This window comes from Poecilia latipinna, unplaced genomic scaffold, assembly GCF_001443285.1.
Source record: "Poecilia latipinna isolate Pla-1442-1.1 unplaced genomic scaffold, P_latipinna-1.0 Scaffold13, whole genome shotgun sequence".
Classification (NCBI taxonomy): domain Eukaryota; kingdom Metazoa; phylum Chordata; class Actinopteri; order Cyprinodontiformes; family Poeciliidae; genus Poecilia; species Poecilia latipinna.
The window spans coordinates 861,323-874,627 of NW_015112629.1; the positions used below are offsets into that span (position 1 = coordinate 861,323).

General features: G+C 38.2%; 1 protein-coding gene across 14 annotated transcripts in view; it reads right to left on the reverse strand.

Annotated features, from left to right (window-relative positions):
• The window catches only part of LOC106946684 (RIMS-binding protein 2), a 72,606-nt gene that overhangs the window by 28,742 nt on the left and 30,559 nt on the right, over nucleotides 1–13,305 (reverse strand). For 13 of the 14 annotated variants that reach the window (XM_015031236.1, XM_015031253.1, XM_015031319.1 and 10 more), the window contains 5 exons: nucleotides 10,215–10,304; nucleotides 6,699–6,821; nucleotides 3,512–3,616; nucleotides 2,157–2,207; nucleotides 59–263 (listed from right to left, as the gene is read on the reverse strand). In XM_015031236.1, the coding sequence (XP_014886722.1) occupies nucleotides 59–263; nucleotides 2,157–2,207; nucleotides 3,512–3,616; nucleotides 6,699–6,821; nucleotides 10,215–10,304 (574 nt within the window). The remainder of the gene's footprint in view (nucleotides 1–58; nucleotides 264–2,156; nucleotides 2,208–3,511; nucleotides 3,617–6,698; nucleotides 6,822–10,214; nucleotides 10,305–13,305) is intronic. The other variant, XM_015031244.1, reaches the window with a different exon arrangement.

Consider the following 13,305-nt stretch of genomic DNA (forward strand, 5'->3'; position numbering starts at 1 on the left):
ATATATATATTTTATGATACATCAAGCATCTGATTAATAAGTGAAATCGTTAACAAACCTTTCTGCAACCGGGCTTCAAATTCATCAATGACTTGGGAGAGTTTCTCCTCTGGTGAGGTCGGGATCTGGGACACCAAGGTAGAATTACTATTCAGGAACTCCACAGGCTCTGATTGCAAACGGATGTTTGGCAGCCTTTTCGACAGCTGGTGGAAGTGATCACTGTGTGACCTGCATTTCTGCTCCAGGTCACAAAGTTTGACCTTTGACAGAAAGGAGACAGAGCAGAAAGAAGTGTACTGTACTGAGGAAGACAGTGATTTATCATATTTGATTATACAGGTACCAGCCCTCTAAAGTCCTAGTCCTCTTAGTCAATGCTGACTGAACATTGGCCTAATTATAAAATAATTCCTAAGTAAAAATTCTAGAATCTGAGCATATTGTTACAGTTAGAAAATAAGAGTATAGCATCTCAAGGTTTTTCTCAATAGCTACATTTTAATGAAGCTACTGGCATGAAATGACAGTAAGAAAAAAAAATGCATAAATAGTTGCATGTGGGTTTAACAGAAACAAATGTGTGGAAAAGACTGACTCAACAAATTTGCTGCACAAGAAAAGTACTAACTCACTCACTGCAGAGTTTTAATTTCTGTCACGAAACTGTTTGCCTGCCCAGTAGAATCATACTAATGTGACTAATAACATGACCTCACTTGAACTGCACTAATAGAAGCATGAGACCCATTATCACAGCAGGATTTGGGGCAAAAGGAGAAAATTATTTTCTGTAGCGTATTTTAGAAGACTTTAATACAAAGCAGGTCAGTTGACCGATCAAGAAAATGGTCAGCTGAGGGACGTCATTGATACAACATGTCACACTACATGCTTCTAAATGCAAAACAATTAAATATAGTAGGTTTCTAAAGGATGCCAGTTCTAGATTAATGTAATCTTCCAGGATCCGTTTAATAGACGAAGGTACTGGACATTACTCCAAGTTATCAATTTCTTGAACTCGGAAAAATAATTTATAAAACAATTGGTCAAGAATAAACAAAATTCAGAATTTTCTGGCTTTGTTCTTGGGAGCAAAGCATGTTTGCTAAACAAGTTTTACAATTTTAAAGTCTTAAAGCTTGTTTTATTAACATTTATGGTGTGCAACAACAAATTATATTCCAATGTCTCAGTAACACATCTAAGCTCGGAGCGCCACAGAAGGAACGATATGAATGCAGAATGTGCTCAGAGACTCATGAGAGATGGTAAAAACATAACGATGCTAAATACAGGAAGTTGTTCATGTGGTGTCTGTAACCTACAAGTGACTGTAGCTCTTTGGGAAACTTGCAATTAAATTACATGCAGCTAATGGCACCTTCAGTACACCTCAGATTCATTCTCAATTTCAGGTTGGAAGGTTTCGTCTGTTGATTTTTATTGCTAAAATTAAGCTGGGACACTTTTTTCATCAGTCTTACTTCTGCATAAAATACCAAGCCTTTTGGATTTTTAAGTAACCTGCCCTATTATATTGTCAGCGGAGTCATTATGGCGCACTGAAAGCCCTGCGCCTCTGCTGTCAGCAGTTTCTTGTATTTACTTGACAACTAAGAGAGCTTTTGTTAAGCTTTGCTTCCAGCATGGTTTCCATAGCAGTGTTGGTCAGTGAACTGTTTTGTGCCTGATTACAGCTACAAGATGCATTTGCATGAATTATCCCATGGATATTCATGAACCCCAGAGAAGGAAGCTGGGTAGATTTTGCTGATTTCCTAAATGTTCTTGTAGCACCATCAGCAGAAATAATTAATCTTTTTTTTTTTTTTTAAGTCCTTACTTAAATTCCTCCTCCATTTTGGATACTGTTTGAAGACTTTCTTTATAAAGAAAAATGGAGTGGCGAATCCTCAACTTGATTATTATCTGTGAACAATGATTGTTTTTATGTACATATTCAGTAGAATAGACATCGTTTCTAATTGTAGAGAGAATTAAGATGGTTTTTCTTTGGTCTTTAATGTCTTTTCAAGAGTCTTGGAGTGATTTTATAGAAATGCATCTCAGTGGTTTCTCAGTATTAAAACCACATCAATCACAGAAAAAGAAATTAAGCCCTATTTATGAGACATGAGGAGTATTTGTACCTCTAATAACTGTACTGCTTCCTCATGCTGTTGGTCAGTTTGATCCCAGGCCTGCAGCGAACACACAGAAACACATAGTGACAGCTGACACTGTGATCACAGTCTGCAAGGTGGACTAGACATCACACAGCTGACATGCTGCCTACGCGGTACTGTGGACGAGCCTGAAAGAGGCTCACTGGTTCGGCAGAGCTTCGATCGCTGAGTAGCTGCCTGCTCCTGATGGCACCGCTCTAGTGAGGGGTATCTGATCTATTCCTAGGTGTGTTAAAACGTCCGTAAGTAATTTTAAGGAACTTTAAGTTTTTAAATATAAAGAAAAACACATTATGTGACAGAACAAAACATCTGGGATGAGTTAGGAGCTATTCTTGGTTTAACTGCAATCACCAAATTTAAGTTAAGTAAAACCAGAGGAACAGAAAAACCTACACTCTCAGCCACTTTTACTGGCACTCCTGTAAAAGAGCTTGAAATGCTTAAGATGAATTCATCTTTTCCTTTCTCAGATGAGACTAAGATTTGACTTTGAGGCAACTTAATCCAGCTAGGTTTGATAATCTACAAAGAATAAATGTGGAAATACACATTTGGTTAAGAATGGCCATCCCCAAATTGATCCCAACAAGTTAATTATCCACAATTTCTTGGCTTGGCATACCACAGCATACCCAACTCAAGATGAATACTTCTATAAATTAATCCCACCATCAACAAATTCTATATTTGACAACTTGTAGAGTTAGAGATTCTGTGTTCCTGTCAATTACCATATCCAGACTGACACCATTATATCTGAAACTTTAATTTAATTGCAGCAGGCCTGGGGATCCACATAAAGTCCTGTACACATTGTTCTTGAACTAATTTGTGTGTCACATGAAGTTTAGAGTTCAGTGGCTGTTGACTCTGCAAAGCGTTTTGCTGGCGCCACTCTCGGGTTTTGTGTTGTTCCAGCAAACAAACTATAGACAAAAGCTGATTGTTCTGAAATTGATCACTATACAGAATAACAAACTGGTTATTCGCAATGTTCAATGTCATTAACTTCCAAAGCAGGAATGAAAATACATAAAATACTACAGATTGAAAAAATATCAATGTCCCTATTAATCACAGAATCAAGTCACTGAAGCTAAACTTGTATTTGCTATCAAACTGGAGACTGGGCAGCCTTCCGAGATCTTTTTATTTTCTAGTTGAGTGCCATTGACTGTGTGACAGTGAATCAGCAAAAAATGGGCTGCTAATACATCAATAACTGAACAAGTAGCTTTGGCATAAAGTCGCTGCACAAAATCAATATTGGAAAAAGAAAACAAGTTTTCAGTGATTAATTTTCTTCTTTGCCATACCTTTTGTAGCTGATTGATCTCTTTCTGATTGCTGTGAAAGGCCACCAATGCTTGCTCATACTCTGTCTGCAAATGTTGTTTTAGCTGCAAGGCTTCGTGCATATGCTGTGGAGACATAGAGGGAGAGAGGAGTTATGCCATTCAGAGATGGTTCCAAAGATTTACCAAGCAAGACTCTTTCTTCACCGCTAGTTGCAGAAAAGTTGACTTTTCAAGCCGTAGTGGTTATTAAGAAGAGGCTAGTTATGTCACTGACCCCAAACAGTTTTTTCTATCCACTGGCTACAGAGGGATATGTTATTAAAATACTGCCAAAGCACAAACTAGCTGGCATCACATTGTTTTCAATAAAATTCATGAAGCCCCAAAGAGCAAAGTCCAGAGTGTGTTACCCATAAAACCGTACTTGGTCAGTGTGTACGAAAACAATGTGTGTATTTATTGACAGATATTACACTTTAAGCTCTTTAAAACAAGTCAATAAATCCTGGTATTATCTGTGTCTTTGGTTTATTTTTGGTTGGCGGCTGATCTGTACCTACTAACCTGCTGCTACATGATTTGCTTTCTAAGTAATATGAGCAACATACCAGGTGTAGCCATATAGTATGAGACACGACAGTAAAATAATATCACAGTTTATTTATTTACCTAAGCCTTTTAAACCTCAAGTTTCAAACATGGAGCCTTTTCTCTCCTGTAATGGTATGCATCTATTAAACTCCTTATATTAAGAGACTATCAGCTTTTCAGTGTGTGAATGCTGAAGCATTTACACCACAGAGATCCTTCAACATGCACTTGTTAGAATCTTGTGTAATTCTAGTATTCTTACAACCACCAAAATAAGAAGGCACTGCACTGGCTTCGATCTGGGTGACATCATTTATATATTCCTGCACATTCCCCATTGTACTCTGAAATGCTACTGCGGGGAAACATAAAGCAAATAAAGACAGCATTCAGCAGTTTTTTTTTTGTCTTTTGCTGCATTATTTAGCTTTCATCTCTTACATGCCTTCCAGTACGTTTGGAACCGACTCAGACAAAGACGTCTTGCATGGTCATTCAGGCTGATCCTTTATCTACCCTTTGCCAAATTGGCCAAGTCATGTTGACACAGTTTCTCTTCTCACACCAGCAACGATATCTTTCAGAAACCAAGTTAAGGATCATAAGATTTTCCTTCACATTTAGGGAAAATGGCTGAGGAAGCTCGAACATTTAGATTTTTTACCCTCATGTTCTCTCTCATTCTAATAAAAAGAAGAAAAGCTTCTTTACCTCACAGAGTGACTTCAGGGTGTCCTGAACATGCAGTCGCTTGCATAATCAGAACAGCTCTAAGCTGCTGTGGAGCTTTGGTGGAAACAGATTTTTTTTTTTTTTTTTTTTTTTTTTCAAACCTTGCTAATGCCTACATCCTACATTTTTAACAGAAATACATAACGAGAACGTTCACTGATCAGATTGAATTTATGTGAGTAGATTACTGATGTGAATTTTGAACACATGTTCTTATTGTTCCCTTTGCCTCTCTGCTGAATCCTTTCTCACAAACAACGCAGCAAGAAAATGTAAACAAATATAATTTTTAAGGTGGTTACAAGTTAAAGAGAGGCTATGAGTCAATCAAAACCAATTTAGTGCAATCTGTAGCATACTGGCCTTTTTCTTACATGTTGATGTAGATGACGAATGTTGCCTAGTCATCAATATACCTCCTAAACACGCATAGTGATAAAAATATAACCTAATTGGGTTGTTTAAAAAGCTTTTTGTTACCAGATTACATTCGCTTCAAAACAAGATTCATGATGCTTCATCCCAATTAGGTTTAAACAAGGAAAAATTTCAAGTGAGCCATTTTTTTTCCCATGTTGTGTTTCCATCATCTGTGCTTTCTCCACCCACACCGCCCCATGTAATTTTCTCTAAATAGTGTCTTTGTCTCCGTAATCAATGCTAAACGAGAAAGTGACAAACCTTTCATTGCTGTATCACGGAGTAGGTCAGCTTTTCTCATATGGGCACATTTATCTCTCGAATATCCTGACAAACAGACAATCAATGGGAGATGCAGGGAGACGACGATTTGTAACGACAGAGCTGCGCACAGAGCGGCGAGACTGTTTGATTACTATTGGAAGATGGGAACACAATAAAAGAAGAAGCCTCTTCTTGAAGTAAGGTGGGAAATTTTGGGGGGTTTCAACAAAGCCAGAATATTGCAATGCCTTTTCATAATTTGTGCAGTTTGGGAGAGCCCAGGTGATGACATCATAGATTGACAGCCCTTAAGTTAATGATGTCAGGGAAGATGTGAGTTAACGCAACACCTTAAACTCAATGTTTTCTTTTGTGACACCACAGAAAAAAAATCTTCTTTTTTAATGACTATATGCAATTATAAACACCATGGAAATGCCACGCCTGTTCAGGAAGGAGAGAGTTTTTGTTTCCCCACATATGATGATGTAGAACATGTGCAAAATCTCCAGCTTGTGCAAAGCTGTTTAAAATATTCTCAAAGAAACAATGGCATTTAACTAGTAAAATGACATCAGGTTAGCATATAAATGTTCTAGCTATTCTTTTTGACTGCTACCACTATTTGCTCAAATAAACTAAAAGCACCATGTTCACTCACAAATAGCTGAAACCTGTGAATACTTGATAAACCCTTGAAAATACCTGTCACTGCCTATTTTAATTGTTCACACACCAAAAATACCTTAATATGGATTAATATGAACAGCAGAAACCATCTCGCGCAACTCCAGAAGGAAGTCCACACCAAATAATTTTGAGTTATATTCCTTAGAAAATCAGCAAAAAGGTGAATTTATAAATAATGAACTGTGAACATGCAGAGGTCCACTGTAAATTACATGACGAATTTTGGTAAAATGACACAATTTACCCCAGAAGGGGTGTGCATTTATAATGGTTCATTTTAATTCAATTTCTCCAAAAATAATGTCAAGTGCCACCAACTACATTCAGACGGATGCTCGCAGGATTTTTGTATTCATGTTTTTGAAATTCCAGACTTTGTCTGCGGAGTTGAACAGAATGGATTTATTTTATGTTAGATAGTTCAATTGTAAAACCCTATTTAATTTCTTGTGATTTCAATATGTCAAAAGCTTGTCAATAAGACACAGAGTCATACAGCAGGTCTTACCTTTAGCACATGTTCCAGATTTTCGACTCTGGCCTGGAGTTGGCTCCTTTCCTTCTGGGCCTCGTCTTTCTCCCGGCTCACAGTGGCAAACGTTTGTCTCAGCTGGACATAGTCGCATCGCACCTGGAGGGACGCGAATCACAAACAGAGCTCAGATTTTAGACAGGAAAGGATGAGAAATAATTAGAGAAGTCTAAGTCGCAATCTGCAAACCAGAAACTGACAGTTATGAAATGTGACCAACAGATTTGTTTTTAGAATGGAAAAAAAAAAAAAAAAAAAAGAATGTGTGTTTTCTGAATATTGCTTTTGCACCAGATCTATGTTTTAAATTTATAATAAATTACATGTTCTATCTTGTTGGTCTGAGGTTTGATTTTTGAGTTCACAACCTGACGAGAAATTAATCAGGACATTTCCATTTATCCTTGGTGACTTTGAGCTGCAGACTTGAGCACCCAGCGTCTCGCTTTAATGTCAGCCTTGAGCTGGTTCTTCTAAAGGTGGCCTGACAAGATTGAGCTGAGCCACCCATGAGCCATGCAGCCTTCATCTCCTCATTAATTACCAAAAAATTGAGGGGAGCACAATAGATAAGCTCGCACACCTAGAGCGCACAAAATTAGGCAGCTGCAAAGAAAACAAGCTCATTTAATTTGTGGGATTTGTGACAGCGGCGGGAGCTGCTGAAGGGAACTAACTCTTCTGATGCTTGCATGGACAAAAAAAGCAGCAGATTACCATTAATTAGCATTTATTACGATTAATATTATCAATATTTTACATGCTGTTTTTGTTAGAGATACATATTCCAGACACGTCATGCGTATACACAAAAATAATGAGAAAAATGATTGAAGGCGAATAATATTTTGCACTCCTACATGGTGGAATGGTCATATTTCGCACAATGTCAGTGATTCTTAAAATCAAGCGATGGCTCCATACATCTGAAGTATGTTACTGACTGAACTCTTCCACTTTGGTTTTCGTTAAAAGTCCTTTATCATATCACACACTTTTTTCTAGCTATCATTGAGCTCCTCTCGTCAATTTGACCACTTGTCAAACAAAAAAAGCCTAAGACTCCATAGCAAATCTGCGTATTTTCTAAGTAAAATACCGAGAAACAAATACATTTTAAACTCATTCATTAATTGTGAAGTGTACAGGAATCAGTGACATCCAGTTGCACAAACTGCAAGCCGAACCCTTTGAATTCACCACCCACTCACTTCATATAAGGGAGGCATAAAATGCAAAGAGCATGCTCTGAAATCTGTTAAGAACTTTAAACATGCAAAACAATTGCTGCAATCCTCTATTTTATTAAAACTGTCAAAAAAAACAAAAACATTGACATACTGGCTAACCACCAAGTCTATTTTTACAGCTCTCTCAACCACTTACATCACCACCGTCTTAATATCTCAACTATTAATATCTCCTATGACTTTTTCGATAAGAGCGTATCATCCAAACAAGGTTCTACCCGCAGTCATCCCTACAAGCCTCCTACCCTCGCTCCCGCAACAAATCTGGCAGGAAGGAACATGCTTTTAGCCCCGTTTCTATTTTGCTTCCATGCCCACCTTGTCTGTGCACAGATGGCATCATTAATGGAGCAAGAGGTCTAAGCAGGGCTTCCTGGACACATGTCAACAACCCCCCTACACCGCTCCACCCGCATTCTGAAAGTCACTTTTGTTGCCAAAGCATCTATCTCAGTCTGCCACTGTCTCCATTACAAGACTCGTGGTTGTAGCTACAAATCCAGGTGCAGTGGCTGAAGGTTTGGGTCAATGTAAACAAAGATTATTAAGAGAAGAGGGGAAAATAATGACATAAGGAACCCAAACGAGTATTAAATGAAAATGTTTGTAACCTGAGGATGACCCCCACTGGTCCAGTCGTATTGATCTGCGGGAATTACTCTCTTCACTAATCCATTTATAAGGTATTGTGTAAGTCATATGAAGATGCACAACTACCTTGCTAAGACTCTAGAATATGATTCTCGCAGAATGATTAACTTGGAGTAAGATTACCACAATTTCACACCATCAGAAGACATTGTGCACAAATTTAAAGCTAAAATGAACGGCATTTATTTAGCTCTCTTAGCAAAACTAGCGAGGAATAGCAGTTGCTAATTAGGCTAAAAGTCCCAAATAACACATGAATCATGATTTGGCCTACAACAAATGGCTGGTGCAGCTGTATTACTCTGATTTTAGTCTAAATGGGAGGCGTCTTTTTAAAAACATCTCATTCGTTTGACAAGGAAGTAAAAGAAAAAAGATGGGTGACATGAGAAGTTGCACATTTTATCTAAATTATGTTCTGGGCCGTTTTCAGGAGCTTAGTAAAGATTGGACAACAAAAGAAAATGGTTTGTGTCATGAAGTTGGTGATGAAGATCCAGAAAGTGTATTTAACTTTTTAAAGTGGAAAAAGCAGAAACGCAACAATAATCCTTACTGCAGATTAGAAAACTGCATGATTTTTAATTTTGGTTGGGATACACAGATAAGAAAATAATATAGAATAAATACTCGCTCAGTTTAATAGTAGTTTTCAGTTGCAGAATAGCATGCCCTGCTGTTTTTTCCTGTTCTGCTATTTATAAAACAGTCCAAGTGTAAAACCTGCTATTAGCTTGTAAATTAGGCGGGCTATGGATAGCCGGGCTGCAAGCAACATATCTATCTAATAGATATGTTGCTTGCAGCTGCCAAGTGTATTTTAAAACAGCATTACCGTAGCATGAGTGATGGGTGATGCTACTTCATGCTGCAATCCACGAGTCCAGAAATATTTAGCAGTATATTTATTTTTCTATCTTCCCAACTGAATAGGAAATCTGTACTGGTCTTCGTTCAGCCAGCAGACTAGCATAATTTAGTGACATATAGGAAAGTGGCAGCGTTTTATTACTTTGTAAAGCTGGTGAAAGGTCCAGTCACTTTGGCCCTTTTTCTGTTTTTCTTTTTTGTATTATTATTAAAATAACCTTAAACTATTTGACTCCAAAACTGAAAGCTTTATAACCTTGACTTTGTTTCCTTGAGACTAACTCTGCAACAATATATCTTGTCATTATCTTCATAATGATATTAATATTTGTGGTATTTTAATTGCAAAGGACTCCCGGGACAGACATTTGGTAGGATCATATGCATACAAAATGGCAGTAGCATTTGCAGGTACCAGCATTTATATTCATGCTAAAGCTCATATGGAGGATTGGGAACATTGTGATAAAAAAAAAAAAAAAAATGAAAGAAAAGTCTGTGTGAGTTAACAGCAATAAATGCAGTTGTCACAGTAATAAAGTTTGACACTTTGCAACAAAGTATTGCAGTTGCACTTTTTCCTTTTATTGTGCAGTTCTACTTGATACTGGTCCTGGCCCACGCCCGTGTAAAATAACAAATATCTTCCAATTGATGATTTTCTGAGGTGTGTGTACTTGTAGTTTGTAGATTTGTACATAAAATGTGTGAACGTCCCCACCTGCTCATGCTTGGATGCCCTAAGCTGGTGGTTGATCAGCTCTAGGTTCAGACGATTTCTTTCCTGCAAGGCAGCATGGAGCTTCGCTTTCTGGAAAAAGAAGAAGAGCCAGCACCAAGGGAGAAGTTTACCATCTTGTCATATTATCATGGAAAACCTTTTTTTTTTTTTTTTTTTTTGCTCTAATGATTTAATGTCTAACTGTATAATATATGCAAGCCACACAGAGCCACTCCATCTTAAAGTGATTATATAAGCGACAGATGAAAGACTCAGGTTTGTGCCGATCCCTCCCTCCGTCTCCCGCCGTGTTTGTGAGTGTTAATGTGTGTGCATGCAGATAAGCTTTTCTCTAAGATCCTGTCTGGGGTACAAAACACACAGCTGAACGCTGTCACCCTCTATTTGGTATGTGGCACCGACAGTTGAAGAGGAAAGCTAAAAAAGACAAGAAAATTGGAAGAAGAGAACAGGAGAGGAAGGGGTAGGTAGACGGAGGGAAAGAGGTTGACAAAAAAGTGGGGGGGAAAAAATTCTTTAAAGTTAGATATTAGAACCAAAAGACTGACGGCCTGTCAGTCAAAAGTAAACAGGCGCATAAGGCTCTTGAGAGGAAATTAAATTGCAAGGCGTAAAAAAAAGGATTGAGAAGTGTGCAGGACCTGTCTGCTCTTTCCACAGTTCACATTCACAGTCAGAAGTTGTCATGCTGCTGGTGCTGCAGGTACTCAAGCATTATGTAATTATGCCAGACTCAAAGTAGGGCAGCGCTCTCCTCCTCTCGCAGCTATGAGCATTCAAGAGTGATTTCACTGTGACTGACCATATCCTTGCACCTAATGCCACTTCATTCTGCTGATGGTCATTCTCAGCCGTCCACTGTTGAACTGTGCCATTAATGTTAGCCGTCAGCTCTGCTCCCTAATCAAAAGGAGTCAACAACGGCTCGGCATCTTCCTGGCAACACAGACAAATCAAACAAGCAGGACGCACTTTTTAACGTCAATTCATTAAACTTAGAAGTTATCATCCCTAAGGATAAATAGAATAGATTATTAAAATGAAGGTTTTATAGTCTATCCTTATTTATCAGCACCCCAGGTAAAGCTTTCAAATAAATAAAGTTTTAATGCAGCAGCACAACATGGGGAATTCCAGCCTATAATTGGATCACGTTTATTCCAATGTTAGGGGGAAAAAAACACACTTATAGGTACTCCTGCTGTTAAATTTGTACAGCCCTATTTTCTCCTATAATGTGTCTCAAGATTAGAGCACACAGAAAGAGGGATATTTGATCCTTTCCTTTTAGATCGCTTCACTAAAGTGTCCAGACTGCTGGGTCTCCTTCAGTGCTCTCTCCAACATACTCTTGCTGCTGTGAAACAAGATTTTGGTATGGACTCATGAAACAGGGTTGATTTTGTCTTGTAAAAATCAACCCTCAGCTGATCGTTATCCTGCTCAAAGACCATGGGATGATCCATTTTTAGTTTTCCTTATGATTTTTAATTGATTTGTACATGTAAAATGTCCTGATACTTCAGAAGATTTCTTGATGTTCCATAGTTTAAAGGTTTTCAGAGTCTTTGGAAGAGACACCAACCCACAACGTCGTCGATCGTCTCCTGCACTTGAATGGTTTGTTGCTGAAAGCTCGGCATGAGTTTTAAAAAGTACTTCAGTTAAATTTAATTTATAATTATTGTAAGGGGAGTCAATAAGTTAAGCACATGTGATATTGGGGTTTTCCTTACTTAATGAAGGTGGTCTTTTGGCCTGTAAACAGGTAGCGAAAGAGAAGAAGAGATTATAATTTCTAGTCTCACATTATATCTGCACTTCATCACTTAATGAATGTAGAACTATTTCTTTACTCAATCAGTGTTTTTAGTCATTTGCAGGCATTTTAAAACAAAAATGTTTGGAATTAGGCTGTTTTTCAAATAGTTTTTGGATTAGTTGGATTAGCTGAGCCAATTTCCAAGTGGTTATGGTGTAAGAGGGTACCTTTATTAGCTTGGAGATAATTTTTTTTTTAAAAGTATGTCTGATTATATCAACACTTTCTACAAAGATTAATGCATTGAGCTGTTTTTTTTTTTATTTGTCACACAAGAGCTGCAGTGAGCTACAAATTTCATGATGCACTTTTTTTTTTTACATTACTGCAACATGCTCTCTTGAACCCACCTGCGGCAAAAGAGAATCCAATATTTTTCTGCGCAAGAAAAGACGGAGCAGCTCAGGGGCTTTTGATCAAATTTATCAGTATATTTGAGGAGCTCAATAAGCCGGCCGAGACGAGAGAAAAGAAAGAGAGCAATGGGAGGCAGTTGTGCTCATTCCTCTCTTCGTGTGCAGACAGAGACAGCAGGAAAATGCTGAAGAAAGGCAGAATAAAGCCAAAACGTTGGCAAGGGCAGGAAGACACGGAGCACAGCGAGTAAGGCCACGTTCTGCTCTGATTGTATAACTGTCACTGCAACGCAGAGTCACTGCAAACTGCAGAAAATCACACTCAGCTGTAGTAGTAACCACAGCGGATATTGCACCTTTCCCTTTAAGTCTGAGTTAGTGGGTGTGGCAAACCTCGAGCTATCAATCAACCTTCTTGTCTAGTGAAAATAAGTTCAGTTGAGGTTATTTCAGCACACACACACGAAAAAAACAAAAAAAAGTGAACAAAGCACTGGACAAAAGAACCGACCTTTAAAAATCAATTTTTTAAGGGCCGCGAGTATGATGACTGTTTCTGTAGTTCCTCTCACTTCCAGCAAATCACACATTCACAGCTTCACTTAGCACTCTGTAACATCTTGTAAACACACTGTTAGACTGCGAAGCCAAGGGACACACACATTTCTATGCCAATTCAGACCTTCAATATGCACAAATCATCATAGGAATCTGTTTCGAGTATTTAAAGTAGGCGCTAACAAGGGTGTCTCTTTAGGAAAAAGCACAACAGGGACTCCAAGTGAAAATTGTTCTGTGTGAATCTTTGCGTGGTTGAGAAATTTGAGATCGATATGTGCGTTCAGAGAGAGAGAGCACGCAAGCTTAGAGACGTATAAATCAACAGCACTAA